This window comes from Ambystoma mexicanum, chromosome 2p (assembly GCF_040938575.1).
Source record: "Ambystoma mexicanum isolate Mex_15411 chromosome 2p, UKY_AmexF1_1, whole genome shotgun sequence".
Lineage (NCBI taxonomy): Eukaryota > Metazoa > Chordata > Amphibia > Caudata > Ambystomatidae > Ambystoma > Ambystoma mexicanum.
In genome coordinates, this window is record NC_090923.1 from 129122611 (window position 1) to 129142234 (window position 19624).

Below are 19624 nucleotides of genomic sequence, written 5' to 3' on the forward strand. Positions count from 1 at the left end.
ATCTTTTGAATCCCCAGCATATCGCATCTTGTGCGTCCAGATAGGTCTTATCCATCTGGTATCCAGGTGAATTTGTGCAGCCAATGTTTAGGAGTTGCGGTGGAGTCTTATAATGAAGCGGTCAAGTCATGTTGATTGCCTTACTACTGCTTGCATTTAAATCCTTTGTATTTCTCTTGTCGGAGGTGCAGTCCTTTGATGCCGATATCCTTCAGTGCATGGCAGGGAGCTTTCCTTATTGCAAAACCTCCGGCCGGGTTGGTTGGAGATTTCAGGCTGGGTTTTACGCAGAGCGTGCCCAGAGGCAGTAGGTGCTATTCGGTGACTTCCAGCGGGTGGAAATGGGAATATGTAAAAGTTGGATCTTTTTTGACTGAAAGCTAAGGGTGGGGGTTGCCCTTGTGGGGCTGAAAGATGGACTCTGCTCTGGTTTCATTGCATGTTCAATTGCCTCACCACGAGGAAATCTCATGATTAGGAGGGGAGCACGGACCTGGAGATCGAACCTGTGTTGCTCTGTGTCGTCTTGCTTCCAAGGCGAGCGCGTTTCCCCTGAGCTATCCTCCCAAGACCCAGCTCACCCCTTGTGTTCTCTTCATGCCTTAACAAGGGCAGCAAAATGATCCTCAACTAGTGTGTCCAGTAGATGTTGCAGCAGGGCACCACTTCTTTCTATGGAACTCAATCGGCTCCCTCCCTGTAGACTTCCCGTGGTTCCCCATTTACATAGGTGGCCCTCCCAGATACCCGCCCGATTTGCATATGGCTGGACCCCTTTTACAATGGCGCGGACAGGCTAAAAAAGTGTGGTCTGGAAGGTTGTCCAGAGCCGTGCCAGTGGTTCAGATTTATTCAAATCCTTCCACCAATATCATTGTCTAGTTCTAATTTGGCACCCCAGATCGACCACCACCAAGCACCAATTCCTATTGTAACCATGGAAAGTTGGGGTTAAAGCACTCCCAAAGAGCCACAATTCCCTCTGCATCTCCCACCTGAGGACCACATCCGCCTGGCCCCTCGCCTTCCCCATACACCCACAATTCCCTCTGCATCTCCCACCTGAGGACCACATCCGCCTGGCCCCTCGCCTTCCCCATATACCCACAATTCCCTCTGCATCTCCCACCCGAGGACCACATCCGCCTGGCCCCTCGCCTTCCCCATATACCCACAATTCCCTCTGCATCTCCCACCCGAGGACCACATCCGCCTGGCCCCTCGCCGCCTCCACGCCCTGGGGAAGCAGTCCGCTGGGGAAAGAGGGGAGGAGGCGGAAGCGCTGGGTTCGCTCATTATGTGGCGGGGAAGGCTCTGAGCCTGGAGAGGGCGCTTTGCAGCTCTGGCAGATGGAGCCTAATTGGCCATTATCGCCGCGAGCCCAGGCCCGGGGCCGCGACCCTGCCAACGGCTGCCTGCCCAGGGGCGGGAAACTCAGCCGGCTCCTGCAACGAGGTGCACGCTTTCCGGTACGTGTCAGGAAGCGGCTGTGCGGCAAGTGCCCCTTCTATCCCGCAGCTGCAAGATGAAACAAATCGACTTTTAATTAAAACCCGAAATATCTTCCCTTGATTCCTGTCTAGTTCCGCCACTCCTGCAAAACAGCTGCGCTGTTTTTTGCTCCATATGGTTGGCTGGCATATAGGTTCCATTCCTTGCTGCATGATTTTTGTTAATCCTATTGTTGCTTTATTTCTATTGGTAGGCAGGGGCCTTGGGCGGCACAGGGTATTTGCATCGCTTACTAAACCAAGCACTTTGACGGGGTGTTGAGAATTCAGCCAATGGAAGTTTGTTTTGTGAGGGGAATCTCTTCAAAGCCTTGGACAATATACCCATGCACAGATCCTAAACCTAATTAGAAAATTCTCAAAGTAATAGTGACAGCAGCCATTGAGCAATGTATGCACTGTCCCTCTGTCTCCACCCAGCTAACTCATGGGCGGTGGGAGCGGCGTGTTGCTGTGATTTACGATTTCACTATATTCACAGCCGGTTATTGGCCGAACAGCCAGCCAGGCCCGCCGTAGATATCCATATAGCCACGAGGGAATCCCGAATCGGCCTCTAGCATTAACCTGATTCTTTAGAAGAGGCTCACATTTTAGTTGGTGTGGTGTCCTCCGGCCGTCCTGGTCTTGAATGGGGTCTCCACTTCCAGAGGCGCAATATTGATCTTTTGGTAATGTTGTCCATGTGCTTACGACTCGGTTGGAGCTGCCATCTTGGAAACTGGCGATCCTGAATGAGGGGGATGCTTAAACATCCAAGCATTGTTTCGGATTGGCTGGTGGTGGCCGTGATGCCACTGCCGGAATACTCTCTCCTGGGTCGCTTTAATTTCTCAAGATGAAAGAACAGTAAATATCAGGAAAGTCCTGCACTCGCCGAAGAATGACGATGACCTCCGGTGTTCTATCACTTTAACATGTCCAGCTGTTAACATGCGCATGTGAATTCTGGATCTTATTCCATCATCCAGCCTCTAGTATCCAGTATCGGTGCAGTCTTCACTCTGACTCTGTGTACCTAACCTCCAATGATGCTGTGTCACAGCACGTGCGTATGTTACGTTAACGTAACTGCTAAAGTGCAACGTTCACCCAAAGGTATCTTGGCGCTGCTCATGAAGGAAGAAAGACAGTCTAGAACAGGTGAGTTTTCAATGCTCGACGAAGGAGAGGAGTGGAGATAGCATGCAGCGAGCAAGGGAAGGAGTTCCACAAAATGGCTGCTCCAAAAGAAAAGGAGCGACCACTCACCTGGCTAAGTTTAAACCTAGGGATAGAAACAAGAAGAGCATTAGCCGAGTGACGAGCTCGCCCATGGACTTATGGGAGGAATCTCATCTGGAGCTAGTCGGCCCCTTGCCCATAAAAGGCACGAGGCACGGGACCTTGAGTTGAATACACTGAGCTGCAGAAAGTCAATGAAGCTTCCTTAGCACAGGTGAGAGGTGGGCACAGCGAGGTGTGGAAGTAGCCACACGGGCAGCTGGGTTTTGAAGAGCTTGCCCCCGACGGGATAGATGGGGCTCCCGTCTCAGTAAAGTAGGGGGACCAGAGCTGTTTTGCACAGCAGGCTGGTGATTAAATGGATGCGGAGCCCATTGTGCCCTTACCAGTGCCACAGGCCCTGCCTTGGAAATTGCTCACCTGCCCCTCCAGTCAGTCTCTCTGCTGTGCGGCGATCACTCAGTGAGGGACCTCAACCCCAGCCCGCTGCTCACCCCATTTTCCCCCCTCCGTGCTGGCTATTGCTTTCTTGATTGGATTGCGGGATCCTTTGGCTACATGTTCAAGGTTTAAGCAACATTTACCTCTCGTCATGAAAGCACCTGAAGGTCTACTCACCCAGTGGTGGATGCATTTTTCATGCGACTCATTTGGGGGACACTCAAAGCAGCTACATCATTTGGGGGACACTCAAAGCAGCTACATCAGGGTGGATCTTTTACTTGTTCGCCCTCCCGAGGTTTCGGGGACTTACTGCAGCAATCGTTGGATTCTCTTCATCGGATCCTATTTCCTTCTTATCAGTTAATTCCACGCATGCTCTTGAAACCTGAAAGGAGCCCCGCCACTCCATGTGGCTCCTACACGTGCTCCACCATGAGCAGCTGAGGGCCTCTACTAGGACCAGTTACAGTTGCCAATCACGCGTTTGCTGTTGAGGTGCCCTGGCATCGGAGCTCGTACTAAGGTATTGCGGATGCTGGAATCCTCCTCCTGGTGCTCTTCACCAGCCTCGCTGCTCTGGTCCTCTGTGGTCTTGGCGGTTTCACTCCTATTGCTTAACGTGTCCTGAAGGATCTCTCGGGAGGATAGCTCGCGGGCAACGTGCTCGCCTTGGAAGCAAGACCACACAGGGCAACACAGGTTCGACCCCCGGGTCCACGCTTATAAACCTTTGGGTATTAAGCGCATTATAAATAATCAACCACATCTGGACGCACCTGTACTGCATGCAACGCAGCACAACCCTAAGCTAAAAAAATGCCCCCAGTTCCAGATGCGTCTTGGCTGAAGCTAGCGCATTCTAGTGATCGCAAGATGTGTTAGGGTAAGTCCAGTTCCGCAGCGTGGTAACTCTGGACCAGGGGGTAGACCAGCTTTGCCACATTGCTCCTATGGAGGCTGACCTCTGTGGGGCTGCACATCCATACTTGCAGAATCAAGGGCATTGTCAACTTTTGTGTCCGGAGCATCTTCTAATAGAGATGAAAGGTCACACTGCATTATAGGGAGGGCGGTACAGCCCCATTGCATGCCCCAAACTGCCATCCCATCATGCGCCCCTAAAATGCTACTTCCCTATGACCTTTTTGACACCAAGGCAACCGTCGTTTTTCCCGCAATTTCCTGCCCGAACTGAAAAAAACTTTTTTGAAGTTCCCAAAAGTTTATGAACTCCCTGATCAGCTCTGTTTTGTAGAGATCTCATGTTTCAAATTAATCTTCTGTGCTTCTGATGCCCCATGGTCTTAATGATGTGCCATGTTCTTCCTGATTCTAGGCTCTGCGCTCCCTCTTTAGTAAAGGTTAGGGGTCTCTCCCTAGCCCTTCTCACACGAACTTGGCAAGACTTTCTATCCAGACGGACTGACTCATGGTGGCATCAACAATACTGTGTTCAGTCGGCGCCTTTGCAGTTGCTGCAAATGAAATTGATCATAGGTTGTTGCACACGTGCTGGTCTGTATCCCTCTACACACCTCAGTCATGTTCGGTCTGCCACCCTTCAAGGTAAACGTTCACCAGCTTCCACCACAGCTTACTACCTCTGCACAATAGGTAGCTCTTAGAAGGTGCATGTAGTTCCCAGACCCTCGCCACTCTCCCGCTCTGGCAGAAGTGGCATTGTGACAGCGGAAGTGTTTTCCAAGCGCTTCTCTGTTAGAAGGCGGCTAAGCACCTGCAGCCCGGTTAGCATGGAGGCCTTAAAAAAACAATTGTCAGCTCACTGGTCTCTAGACCATGGAGTTCTGCAATGTGCGTCTCTCCAGATGTTTTGGACTTCATCTCCCAGGATCCCACCCCCGTGACTATGCTGGCTAGGCTCTCTACGAGTTGTAGGTAAGACATTTGGCAAGTCAAAGGTTGCAGAACCTTTTCCAGACTGCATAGTTGCTTTAAGCACCGTTTCTTGTCTCACATAGGATAGTAAACCTTTACTCATAATCGAACTGCTTTTGAGGGTGCCAGTAGCGATTAGGGGTTGTGCGCCCCTATACAACCCCTTTCTGATGGTTATTTAAATAAATGAATGGTCGTGAATCCCCCAAATTACCTACTTTTTGCTGGTTGGACAACTGAATCTTTGTGAGTCGTCTTCTTTAAAGCTTTTACTGGCCAGCAAGTGAAATATGTTGTTGCAATGTTTTTTGCACTGACTTGCATAACTATCCCCAAAATGCAGTGCTTACCTGGCAACTCTGATTTCGTGCGCCATGGATCGCAAAATTGCAGTCGCGTGGCATACATAGCCAACTTGGCGTCCAGGTTTAGCCCTGTGAGTCAGGGTCTCCAGCGCTCAAGTCCATCAAAAAAAAGTGGGAGAACTCGTTAACATATCAATTGAATGTGGTGTCACCAGAAATTAGCATATCAAGGTGACTTCTGAAAAACTGTCCACTAGACTTGAGCTCTGATGGTCTCTGATTTTGCAGTCCTTCACCTTATGTTTATGCACCAGTTTCTTTCTTGTTGGTCACCCTGTAGAAATCATAACAATTTTTGCTTTGCATTTCTTTTGCATTTTGACTGTTACAATGCAGATATTGAAGTTTAAAATACACCCTGTCCTCTACTTGGGATTGTTGAATCAACTTCCTTCTATCCAGTCAGGATACCCCAAGTTGGTCTTTAACCCTAATTCTCTCTTCTGTGCAGCCTTTGCGGAGTTGCAGACGGACATTCACGAGCTGACCAACGACCTGGACGGGGCCGGCATTCCCTTCTTGGATTACCGCACCTACGCCATGAGGGTCCTCTTCCCTGGGATCGAGGACCACCCTGTGTTGAAGGAAATGGAGGTAAGGAAATCTCTAGTCTGAGGCCGGGAATTCTTTCCAGGCATTCTCTGCCATCTCGTAATATCAGGTTTTTATGAAGCACTGCATGCTCGTTTGTCTGCTTTCAAGTGCTGTAATTGTAGCTGTTCTTGCTCAGTTTAGCGGAACTCTTATCTGTCAACTTCGGATGGATGAACGGCTGTGTAGGCACTGCCAGGATTTCAATTTGTGAAGGGAGGTCTGGCCCCTTGTCCGAGACGACCCCTCAATCATCTGTGGGCTTTCCAGTAAGGCATACTGCGCTGACACGTCAGTGTCCACTGTCTTGGGGTGAGGATATGGGTAGGGTTAGGCACATAAACATACCATCACCCGTCTAATCTCCCACTGTACCTGCCATACCACTTCTCCACTGAAGCATGTCTGTTCTGCTCCACTAGGTTTGCTGACTCCCACCCCACCACCCTTTAAAAACCACAGTTTAGGCTCTCACCTCTGTACACCTTCAGCCTTTCAGCCCCCCTCTTCCTCAAGATTCAATCACTTTCCCTTCCTCATGCCTCCCCGCCTGGAGTTTTTTCTGCTTGAGCCGCCATTCCCCTGCCTCCATCCTCTTTAGGTCTGCCAGTGCTTTGCCCCTTCTACTAACTCTTTGCATTAGCTAGTTTCCTCCTGCTTCAGCTCCAGCCCTCCTTTTATTATTAATGTATTTATTGATCGCGGACCTAGCTTTGAGGAGCAACGAGCACTTCACTGAGGTATGCGACAATACAGATGCATAATGGAGTGCTTTACAGAGGTATACAACAGTGCACATGCATAAGGGAGCGCTTTACAGAGGTATACAACAGTGCAATGCATAACAGAGCGCTTCACTGAGGTATGCGACAATACAGATTCATAACGGAGTGCTTTACAGAGGTATACAACAGTGCAGATGCATAACGGAGTGCTTTACAGAGGTATACAACAGTGCAATGCATAACGGAGTGCTTTACAGCGGTATGCGACAATACAGATGCATAACGCAGTGCTTTACAGAGGTATACAACAGTGCAGATGCATAATGGAGCGCTTCACTGAGGTATGCGACAATACAGATTCATAACGGAGTGCTTTACAGAGGTATACAACAGTGCAGATGCATAACGGAATGCTTTACAGAGGTATACAACAGTGCAGATTCATAACGGAGAGCTTTCCAGAGGTATGCGACAATGCAGATGCATAACGGAGAGCTTTCCAGATGTATGCGACAATACAGATGCATAACGGAGTGCTTTACAGAGGTATACAACAGTGCAGATGCATAACGGAATGCTTTACAGAGGTATACAACAGTGCAGATTCATAACGGAGAGCTTTCCAGAGGTATGCGACAATGCAGATGCATAACGGAGAGCTTTCCAGAGGTATGCGACAATACAGATGCATAACGGAGTGCTTTACAGAGGTATACAACAGTGCAGCTGCATAACGGAGTGCTTTACAGAGGTATACAACCGTGCAGATGCATAACGGAATGCTTTACAGAGGTATACAACAGTGCAGATACATAACGGAGAGCTTTCCAGAGGTATGCGACAATACAGATGCATAACGGAGTGCTTTACAGAGGTATACAACAGTGCAGATGCATAACGGAGTGCTTTACAGAGGTATACAACAGTGCAGATGCATAACGCAGTGCTTTACAGAGGTAACAGCACAGATATGCAGTGGGGGGTGGGATACAGCTCTTGAAGCCGCTGTCATCCGCTCTCTCTCCTCTGCACTTCTGGCTTCCCTCAGCCTCGTACTCTTTCCTCTTCATCTCTTCTCTGTATGATCTTCTCGTCACTGCGGAACCCCTTTCCCTTGAGGTATCATCCTTTCCCTTCACCCCGGCTTAAGCTGGCACCCCTGCCTCTCTCACTGAACACCAGTGCCTGGCATGTCCTCCCACCATATTGCGAGTCTGCACTATTAAACTGCTGCGTGCATTGCCTGCATGCCTAGGCATTATAGCCAGTCTATCTATGCCGCGCAAGCATCTTCTAGCACACTGGATTTAATAGAAGGCGGGCGATTGGTCGCTCATTTCCAGTAGGTTTGAAGCCACCCCACCTCCCGGTTTCCCAACCCACTAACTCCTCCTCTTCCCTGCATCCGCTTGATGCGGCGCCTGCATCGCAGCATTAATCTGCATCCAATTCCCCTCGGCTGGCTCTCTGCTGCCTCTGATTGGAGAGTTGGCCAGTGACCTGTGTCGCTGCCTCGTCGTTGACCCTGCTGATTAATTCCTTGTGACATGGGCTTCCACGTGCATTCCGATAAGCAAGCTGCGCTTGTGCTGTTAATTACCGATGCCCTAGGGCTCCTGGCTGCCTTGTCGCCTACTGATGTCCTTCCAGCTTTCGCCTGGATATGCCGCCTCTAAGCCGGTGCAACCAGAATGGAGGCCTCTTGGAGGGGAGTCCCTGTCACTCACGCTTGGCCCACATCCTCCTTCATGTGCCAGTACGAACAAAATTGCTCATAAAAGAATATCTTGTCTGTGGGGTACAGGGCTCTATGGTGGTACCAAGTGGGGTTAAACAGAAATGTGAGCAATCTTGACATTTGGGGATCACAAGGACGACGCGACAGTTTCATTTAGTAACATTTTATTTTGATAAGTTCACCTAAATCGATGACAAATTGCACGTCAAATTTGATGGCTTGATTATAAACAATGTTCATAATTAAGTATGCAAACTAATGCCAGAGTGGTGAAAGTGATCGAAAGAAAATATGAAACAATAGAAAAATAATCTAATTTCATCCTTCTCAAAGTCCCAAACAATTCATGTTAGGGGAAAAGTGTGTATTTTGACGTGGGATGTCACTGTGTGCAAAAGGAAATAACCCATTCCCACACGAGTATACGATTGCTGGAAAATAGAAAGTTTACAAGCAAAAAAATCATTCGAGACCTTAATATTTATCCTGACAAAAGTAAATAAATTGACTTCGTTATGTATTTTATAAATCCCCAAAAAGGCTTAGTCAACATTGATCGCAATTGAAACTTAAATTTATCAAACGTAGTTCTTCAACCTCAACCGGGCATTGGCTCGTCTTAATTGCACATAGTGCGGCTGCCCTCTAGAACATTGCTACAGATGTTTGACTACAGATCCCATACATCCTCACCATTGACTTGGCTGGCATGGTCTGATGGGAATTTTAGTCCAAGCTAACCTCGAGAGTCAAAGGTTGTAAACCTCTGCTCTAGAAAGACAACTTGGTCATTTTGGGGGTGCTGGGCTGCCGCTTCTGGAATATGTCCTCAGTGCGGGCTACATATCAAAAAAGAAGAAAGGTGTATGTTTTCGATGTTATTTTCGTGAACTTTTCCCTCCTTGTTTATTTCATTGTTTTGTCTGGTACTGGCTTGTCACCTCATGAACACTTCAGCTCTCTTCTTGGAATTCTGCATATGCCTATTTAAGTATTCGGTCACCCCAATCCCAAAGAACTGTGGATGGACGGAGTGGCAATAGTTGTTTCATTATAAAAATTAGCATTAAAAAATGAAAGCCAAGCATGTGGCAGTCCTTATGAGAAGTGACTTCATCAAGCTGCAGATTCCACTAATGTGGATTGTGTGAAAATGCCTCTTCTCTTAGCACAAGTACAAGCACAAAGAGGTGCATTGGGGGTGTGGGGGGGGGGGGGCACAGGGAGGCCACCTCACAGACATTATTGAACAAGAATCTGCCATCACCTAGTGCTCGCTTCCCTCCCAGTCACTGGCTCCTGGATGCACTCGGACTTTGGCGCGTTACAAATATACGAACATAACATAATATTGCTTAACCAGAGCCATCAGTTTTTTAACTGTTACCCTTTCAGGTAATGTTACCTCAGGATCTCATCCAAGCGCAGAGGCTCTTGTTTGGTTATTTATGGGGAACCTGCCTGGCAGAGCAACTCCACACCTGGAACGGTTTCAAATTATTGGCCATCTGAGTTCTTGGTTCCACAGGAATTCCTTGGAGCCACAATGCTATGACAGAGCCTTCCAGGGCTGTTGTCTTCATCGTTCTTGGTGGTGCCTTTCCCAGGATCTACATGATATCAAAGCTTAATCTTGCAGGATCACCATCCTCCAACACTCTTGGTTCCAAGCAACAGCATCACTGTTCCAAATTAGCGGTTTTGGTATCAGTAGGACACTCTGTCAGGAGTTGTTCTATGCACAAGACCGTTTGTTGTCCACAATGACTATCCTTTCTGTTTTGGTGGGGTGCACCCACGGTGCATCTTTAGGTACACAACAGTTAAAGCTCTGAGATTAGAAACAGTGTGTCAATATCTTGGAATTGAAGGTGGTATTCCAAGCGCTTTGGTCCTTCCATCGATTGGGGTTTCCAGTTTGACTCTAAACATCTATCCCAAAGCATGGTTTTGTGTGAAAAAGCAAGTTGGGAACCAATCTCCATGCCTTTACATGATGGGTATGCGGCAGTGGAATCGGACAATATTAGAGAGGGGTAGACTGCCCCCGGCTGCTAACAGATGGATCCTTAAAGATCCAGGCAGGTTAACTCTGCAGACCCATCCATGCTTCTCATGGGTGGGCGATCAACTCCTGTATGAGAACACAACTGCTTTTTGCCTATCCTGACCGCTATTGGACACAGCACATGCAGCTACAAAAAAGAAAATGACAGCTGTCCCGTGGTGGTGTTTGGAAGTGGATTCTCCCGGTCATGCTTTCCCCCCATCTTTAAGATGGTCAGTTCTTGCATAGTTTTCTTCATACCCTCCATACATGTGAACCATTAACCATTAACCCATCATCCATACTTGGTTGTTGGGATTTGTTTAGTTTATCCTGGCTGTCCCACAGAGATGTGCGCATTCATTAGAAACGTCATTGTGTGGGTGGTGTCTCGGCATCTAAAGCGTCCAGTGTATATTATCCTGTATCAGGATTTTCTGTAGCAGCGCTCCTCCCTGAAGGTCTGTGCAGATCTTGGGTTGAAGCGGCGACCCGTTCTGTGGCATCGACAACTGGGGGGTGTGGGAGGGTAGATCTCCCCTGTGCAGGTACCTCCTTCTGGAATGGCCTCCCTGTCCCTCTGACTTGAGCCAGATCTCCTTAAGTTCTGGAAGCAGCTCAAGACCTTCCTTTTCTCTTTCTGCTCCCTCCCCATTCCATGCTAAAGTACCCTTCTGCCTGAGACTGGTGGCCTGGTTCCATCCGAGTCCTACAGGGCACTATCCCCTCCCAGGATGTAACCTGCACTTGTCCTCACGGCACCCCTTACACTTCTGGCTGGCTTGCACCCAGTCAGCCCCTTAAGTTGCACTTAGTTGGACCGCCCTTCTCTCTCTGCTTTCCCCTGGCCCTGTGCACCTGGCCTCCCCTGGCACTCCTTCTCTGTTCCCGCACTTCCTCTCCTCCCCTGCCCCATGCACTTCTCGTTACCGCACTTGCACGGTCTGAATGTCACAAATCCTACTGGAATCGCTACTTTGTCCTACCTGCCCTCCCCGTCCCGCCGTACTGTGCCTCGAAAAACACTTGTGTATAGGCGCTTTCCAAATAAAGAATAAATACAAATAAAATGGGTGGAGGAGACCTGGTATCACTGATATGGTAGGTTATTTATAACGCGCTTAATACCCAGAGGTTACTAAGCGTGGACCTGGGATCAAACCTGTGGTGCTCCGTGTCTTCTTGCTTCCGAAGGCGAGCACGTTGCCCCTGAGCTATCCTCCCGTCGCATATGCAGCGTGATTAAATGATCCAAGCCTCTTGCCTTCTGCAGGCATGTTCTCCTGGGAGCTCTGAAAAGGTAGAAGGACTGGGGCAGAGTTATGGCCATGTCCAGTCAACTGGCATGCGAATAAATTCACCAGGATAACTTTAAGGCAATTTCCTTTGAGGCCCTCCTCTTGCTGATTGGTAACTTGCTCATATAGTGAGACATTCAACAGGTTCCAGTGGTGGAGGTTCTGTTTGATGCAATTAAGAGTTCACAAATGCATAACTATGTTCTACCGCACCGGTCAAATAATTCCAGCGTGCAGGACCAGCCCTATTCGATGTTAGCCTGTCTAATCCCACCATGGCGGTGGGACAATGCTGCTTTTAGGGCCAATCTAGAGCTAGCACTAGCCACCCAATATGATGATTCCCTAGAACTGGCCCGGGCTAACTCCGATGGCAGCAGACCAGTAAGAATTTGCTGTCCGCTTGTTGGGTGGTAGAAGACCTTCAAGGCGGCAGCAGTCATCCGCTGCGTGGCTTATGGATCAGGCTATCTCTGCGCTCTTGCTGTGTCCTGCTTATCTGTGTACGGAGCGGCTGAGCGTGCAGGGGTGGGTGTGTAATGGGGTTCCTGATTGGCCAGGCCTGATGGAGAGTACACCTGGGTTGGGGCTTTCAGCTTCGCTGGACTCTTTGCGCGAGAGTGCCGCAGAGCTGTGGGCAGGATAGATGGGTGGAGGGGGAGTTACCTCTTGTCTACTTCTTATATAGACCTTGAGTATGGCAGACCTATAGGTGCTCCTGCTTCTCTGGTATGTGGCTAGTGCAGTGCAGCAAACCCTGGGATTTGGGGGTGGTGAGCATCAGTCATGCTATTTCACTTGATTCTATTGAACGTACAGTAAAGTGGGTGGGTTCTGCCTGGTGTCTAACGAAAATAACTAAGGGACTCAACATAGATGAGGGTTCCTGCTACACTAGACCCTATAGAGAGGGCAGAAAGTATGGGGGTTGCAGTTTCACCTTTTATGGAGAGTGTAGCAGAGTGTGGGGGCGGGGGGGTTCTTGCTTCTCTATGGAGCATGTGGCAGTTTGTAGATGGTCTTGCGTCACCTTCATGGAATGCCTGGGACTGTGGAGGTAATATATCAAACCGAAAAGAGGTGCCTTGTTTTGCCTCTATGAAGAGTATAGCAGTGTGGAGAGTTCATGATTCCCCTCTATGGAGGGTATGGCAGAGTGGAGGGTTCATGATTCCCCTCTACGGAGGGTGTAGCAGAGTGGAGAGTTCTTGCTTCAGCTCTATGGAGGGTATGGTTGGGTGGAGGGTTCATGGTTCCCCTCTATGGAGGGGATAGCAGAGTTGAGAGTTCATGATTCACCTCTATGGAGGGTATAGTAGAGTGGAGAGGGACATGCTACACCTCTATGGAGGGTATGGTAAAGTGGAGGGACATGCTACACCTCTATGGAGGGTATAGCAGAGTTGGAGGGTTCATGATTCCCCTCTATGGAGGGTATAGCATAGTGGAGGGTTCATGCTTCACCTCTATGGAGGGTATGGCCGAGTGGAGGATTCATGATGCACCTCTATAGAGGGTATAGCAGAATGGAGGGTCTGTGATTCCCCTCTATGGGAGGGTATGGCAGTAGGAGAGTTCATGCTTCACCCCTATGGAGGGTGAAATCGAGTGGAGGGTTTGTGTCACCTCCATGGAGGGTATGTAGAGTGAAGGGTTAATGGTTCACATGTATGGAGGGTATGGCAGAGTGGAGGGTTCATGGTACACCTCTATGGAGGGTATGGCTGGGTGGAGGGTTCATGGTTCCCCTCTATGGAGGGGATAGCAGAGTGGAGAGCTCATGATTCCCCTCTATGGAGGGTATGGCTGGGTGGAGGGTTCATGATTCCCCTCTATGGAGGGTATGGCAGAGTTGGAGGGTTCATAATTCCCCTCTATGGAGGGTATGGCTGGGTGTAGGGTTCATGATTCCCCTCTATGCAGGGTATGGCAGAGTTGGAGGGTTCATGATTCCCCTCTATGGAGGGTATGGCTGGGTGGAGGGTTCATGATTCCCCTCTATGGAGGGTATGGCAGAGTTGGAGGGTTCATGATTCCCCTCTATGGAGGGTATGGCAGAGTGGAGGGTTCATGATTCCCCTCTATCGAGGGTATGGCAGAGTTGGAGGGTTCATGATTCACCTCTATGGAGGGTATAGCAGAGGTGGAGGGTTCATGATTCCCCTCTATGGAGGGTGTACCAGAGTGGAGAGTTCTTGCTTCACCTCTATGGAGGGTATAGCAGAGTGGAGGGTTCATGATTCCCCTCTATGGAGGATGTAGCAGAGTGGAGAGTTCTTGCTTCACCTCTATGGAGGGTATGGCAGAGTGGAGGGACATGCTGCACCCCTATGGAGGGTATGGTAGAGTGGAGGGACATGCTACACCTCTATGGAGTGGAGGGACATGCTACACCTCTATGGAGGGTATAGCAGAGTTGGAGGGTTCACGATTCCCCTCTATGGATGGTATAGCAGAGTGGAGGGTTCATGCTTCACCTCTATGGAGGGTATGGCCGAGTGGAGGATTCATGATGCACCTCTATAGAGGTTATGGCAGAATGGAGGGTCTGTGATTCCCCTCTATGGAGGGTATGGCAGTAGGAGAGTTCATGCTTCACCCCTATGGAGGGTGTAGTCGAGTGGAGGGTTTGTGTCACCTCCATGGAGGGTATGTAGAGTGAAGGGTTAATGGTTCACATGTATGGAGGGTATGGCAGAGTGGAGGGTTCATGGTACACCTCTATGGAGGGTATGGCTGGGTGGAGGGTTCATGATTCCCCTCTATGGAGGGTATGGCAGAGTTGGAGGGTTCATAATTCTCCTCTATGGAGGGTATGGCTGGGTGTAGGGTTCATGATTCCCCTCTATGCAGGGTATGGCAGAGTTGGAGGGTTCATGATTCCCCTCTATGGAGGGTATGGCTGGGTGGAGGGTTCATGCTTCCCCTCTATGGAGGGTATGGCAGAGTTGGAGGGTTCATGGTTCACCTCTATGGGGGGTATGGCAGAGTTGGAGGGTTCATGGTTCACCTCTATGGAGGTTATGGCAGAGTTGGAGGGTTCATGGTTCCCCTCTATGGAGGGGATAGCAGAGTTGAGAGTTTGATTCACCTCTATGGAGGGTATGGCAGAGTTGGAGGGTTCATGGTTCACCTCTATGGACTATGCGGAATGAGTACTGGTACCTGCTGCCTTGGCACGACTACGCTCTTGGCTTTACCTTTCGTATTCGACTAGATATCACGGCCGCGCCAGGCCATGGGCTGTTGAACAGCAGGAAATATTGAATAAAACCAATATATTGCTGTAGGCCGAATACAATTTTAATCAGGTTGGCTTTTATTTGGCTCCTTAATCAGAATCAGCCTCGCACCCGCTATTCCTCTTTACACGCGCAGTAATTCCGCGCCAAGTATGAGCATTCTTCACGCCCCCCCCTTAGTGTAACTCTAAGCCCGATTAAATATTTAATTCCGTATTGTTCATGCACCTCTCCAAATGATCAGTAATAAAAGAATGAGGTGTCGAAATGCAAATCCCTTTTTTAGCCTTCAGTGGAGTACTGGGTAATGCTGATTTTTGTGTCGGGTTATTTTTTTTCTGTTCAGTTTAGCTTGTGTGGTGGGAGGGATTTTTGCAGGATCCGATGCAATCCTCCCGCTTGGACAGCACCAATTTCTAAGCTTATCGAGTGTGGCATGCGTGTGTGCCAGGGAACAGAGTCTCTGATAAGCTCCCCGGCGTGATCCGGGGAGCGCACCCAGCCGCCTGACAAGCACATTTATTTTCTTCAAAATGAACATTGCGGATTCCCGCTGGTATTGGAAACCGGCGATCTGTAATCTCCAGCCCTGTCTCCTGCTGTTGCGGAGGTGAAGGGATGGGAACCCGGAAGAGATGCGCTGCCTGGCGGGGTTTACTCGCTCTTATTGGCTGACTGCCACATGTCTCATCAGGGATGACTAGCACGCTGTGCCTTGATATCCTCTTGCTCTGTTGCTAGGTGGGCGTGCTGTCAGAAGTGGCTTCCTTTTACCTTCATGTGGAGGACTGGAGTATTGTGGACATTTCCTGTACCATGTACTCTGCTGCCCTGTTAGTCTCCTCCACAGCTCTGGCTCTGTGGGCTGGTGCCCCCTTTCCGTGTGTGGGGCGCGAGATTTGCCCTTTGGTGTGTCCTTATCGGGAACCCCATTTTGATTCCTAAAGCATGTATTTTTTTTTCTACGAGTGAATGTGATGCCTATATCTCCATATATGGTCATGGGCAGAGGCGTTGCTAGGGGGCGTGATGGGGGTATAGCCCTGGGTCATTTGGTTGTAGCTCCGGATAGAAGCTCGGGGGTTACAACCAAAAAGCTAGCTAGCCAATAGCCACAAATCTTTTCCAGACCCAGCAACACCCCTGGTCATGCCAATAGCATGTCTCGAACAAGGCTACAGTTTCCAGAACATATATGATCAGTTGTGTAAATGGTGTCTGGGGTTCAAACCCGGATCCGCACCCGAGCCCCTTGGACGAAGCCTACACAATTTAATGGACTTGATTTAGGGCCAAGTTCTTCTCTAATCCCAATACCACTAACGCAGAGTCTTAAGCACGCGTGTCCCAAAGCATGACGGAAGAGGACACCTGCGTAACGACTGATCATGAGCCGGCACTGCCTGAACCTCCAGCCTCTCAAGATCATTCCTGACTCTGCAGCATTGCCCATGCTTGCACCGCTGTCCTGAGCTGTTCTGGAGGTGACTCTGCTTGACTTGAGATGCCAAATATAAGCAGCAGGTGGCTTGACTACCGTTGGTGAACTTTTAGCCACCGAAAGAAGGCTCTCACTGTCCTGTTCGACAAACCCCAAATGGTTTATTTTTTGTGTGTGCGCAGCCAAAGTGGATTTGTTGAGTTACTTCACTATGCAGCGCATTTCATCGTCGCACAAAACTCCTCATGGGGTACTACTCCGTTTGCCACAAAGGCAATGACTGTATCAAACCAGACATTCATTGAGTAAGACGAAGGAGCAGTGCTCGCGCCCCTTGACCTAGCCGGGTCAGCCATATTGTTTGCCCTTAAGTCCTCCTGCTCACCAGCAAGCGTTGCAGGCCGATACCTGCGCCAACCGATACTGAGAGACTGGGCACAGGACACTGAGCAGAAGATCAACGGACAGTCTGTTGCTAAACCTACAAACCCAGAAGACAACCAGTATAAAATTGTACCAGCACCTCTAAAAGAACTGGACCCGCGGCATCACACCCCAGCTTAATGTGAAGTCCATCGGCATAACTGTGGCTTTATCTCGATTTCCCGGTTGACGAACTTTAGCTGCACTGGAAATGGCACTGGACTACTGGTACAAAGGACCCCTGCCGTTGGCCGCCGCCTCTGCTGCACCTGAGCTTTGACCGGCCATGTTTGGAAACTGGAAGCTACCCCACAGTGATGTTGCGTCCACTGCGCTTCTGTTCTGAAAGCAATATTCCACTCGACCAAACCGACTTCCGCCCACCTCTGCCACGATTTTCTATTAGAGGCTAAGCTCAGTTGAGTGAACACAGGACCCATAGTACCCCCTGTGCACCCTATGACAAACTAGTGATCTAAAAACCCTAGTTGGCATCGCCCCATCAACCGGTTAATGCCCAACCAAGAGCACTCATCCAAGACTCATGATATGATGGGTTATTTATAACACGCTTAATACCCAGAGGTTTCTAAGCGCGGACCCAGGGATCGAACCTGTGGTGCTCCGTATCATCTTGCTTCCAAGGCGAGCACGTTGCCTACTGAGCTATCCTCCCAAATTATTTACGTTAAGCTTTTGCCAACACTTGACCTACTCTTTTATGAGATATAAAGTAAAGGCACCCTTCTAGGTTATGCTGTCTGCCCACCCCCCCTCCACCCCACCCCCATTTCACCTCCTAAAGGCTAGCCTTGACCAGCCAACCAAAGCTGCCAACAGTTGAGGCACAGAGAACCTAAAAGCTTGCTGGGAAGAAGTCGGATGCCTCCTAACACGTGCACCCTCAAGGGTTGAGATGTTGTAATGTGCTCTGTAGATGGTGTTGAACCACTATGTGGAAGTAACCCATTTCATGATTGTTGGTCAATTGACTTGGAAGAAGCTGATGGCTATCCTACTCCCTTTTCTCCTTTCACTGCCGTGACTTTAATGCTTTCCCACGGAAGTCAGGAGGTACAAGGCAGTGAACGGGTTGAAACGTGTTCATTGTAATCGGCTTTCTCCTGCATATTTATAGGCACATCATGAAATCCTTGTGTGCGCTGTGAGCAAGGGGAGGGCTACACACCAGGCCTCGAGCCCAAGCTGGAAGGAGGGATGGTGTCCTTTTGAAATCCTCTATGGACGTTGGCACCCACAAAGTGCTACTGCAAAGTGTATTTTTGCAGTGCAAAGTTATTTTGTGCTGCAAAAAATGACTATTCGCTGACTTGGCATTGCAAAAATCTCTGCACAGTTCCATGAATCAGGGTTTGTGTCCGCAGTGCAAAATCACTTTTCAGCAGTGGAAAGTCACTTTCCGTGAAAAAAAATTCCTTGAATCTGGTCCTAAGTGTGGTGCATACGGAGGTTGACCAGAAGTTAGCGATACTACACTGTCACCTTGTGCTGTGTGTGTAGATGCATGCTTATTGAACTTGTGTGTAGGTTTTAGATTCGCATGCTGTGTGCATAGTCCACATTCATAATGGTAAACGTTCTGTTTTTCTGTCACTTTTATTTTATTGGTAATGCGCATGACGGGGCCCCTAGGCATAAGAGTGCAAGGACAAACCGATAAGACAGATTAGGGGGAGGGGGCGGGGCAAGTGCGAGCACTTGATTTGTGTTTGCGTTTTGATACTGGGTCAGGAAATCGATACATGTATTCCAAGGATCTAGAGAAATAAAAACTCTGGGATAATAAGCGCAGTGATAACTCTCAGTTTGCAAGCTACTAGTCGGGCATAGAAAGTCGCTCGCCACCTCAATTCTACACATGCGCACAGCACACCCGGCAAGAGTCCAATGCCACCAGCCACTGCAGAGCGGCGAGTGCACATTTTGAGCTCTGGTAAGTGTGCTGAAATGTATCTCGGTGGGAGGAAATGGCTGCCCTTCCCTTTAAATCTCTCTTTTCTTGTTGCAAGCTCTTGGAGGAATCCGGCCTGTGAAGAGCTGCGAACGTACCCAGCGAATTAATTATCAATACTTCAGTGATTAATATCCCAGGTGGTTGTTCTTCACAGCAGCTGAGGGCACTTAGGGAAGGAATAATATCAGTACTAATTTAATAGAGGAGAAGTTCAAACCAGAATATTAAATTGACATTTATGTTGTATGTGTTTGGAATAGTACTGGGTTTCCTTGTATAACTCGGTAGATCCGGGTTTTTGTGTGGAATTGTTCACCGATCTGCAAACCGATGCTCCTCTGTTGGGCCATGCAGGACAGGCGCCGACCATTGCTTTCACGGCACTTGCCCATGTAGACTCCTATAACGAGACTTTGAGTCACCAAGAAGGGCAACCCCAGGATGGCAGCAGTCTAGAATCACCCATGGCGGGGGACTGGCTATCTAAGAAAACCCTGTGAAAAACACCCACCCACACACACACCTTGCACCCCAACCACCCCACTGACCCCCCCCCTTCCCTCTATTGCATGTGGTACTAGTATATTCCGTAAGGTTGGGGGGGGGAGGCTAGCACACGGAACAGGAACGGAGCATTGCATCTTATAAGAATCCACTGAAATTGTTCTAGACGTTTGTTGATTAGAAGTTGGGCGTTTGATTCC

General features: G+C 49.2%; 1 protein-coding gene across 3 annotated transcripts in view; it reads left to right on the forward strand.

Annotated features, from left to right (window-relative positions):
* The window catches only part of PLXNA1 (plexin A1), an 812782-nt gene that overhangs the window by 703570 nt on the left and 89588 nt on the right, over nt 1-19624 (forward strand). For all 3 annotated transcript variants that reach the window (XM_069643382.1, XM_069643384.1, XM_069643383.1), the window contains exon 21: nt 5892-6034. In XM_069643382.1, coding sequence (XP_069499483.1) covers nt 5892-6034 — 143 coding nt within the window. The remainder of the gene's footprint in view (nt 1-5891; nt 6035-19624) is intronic.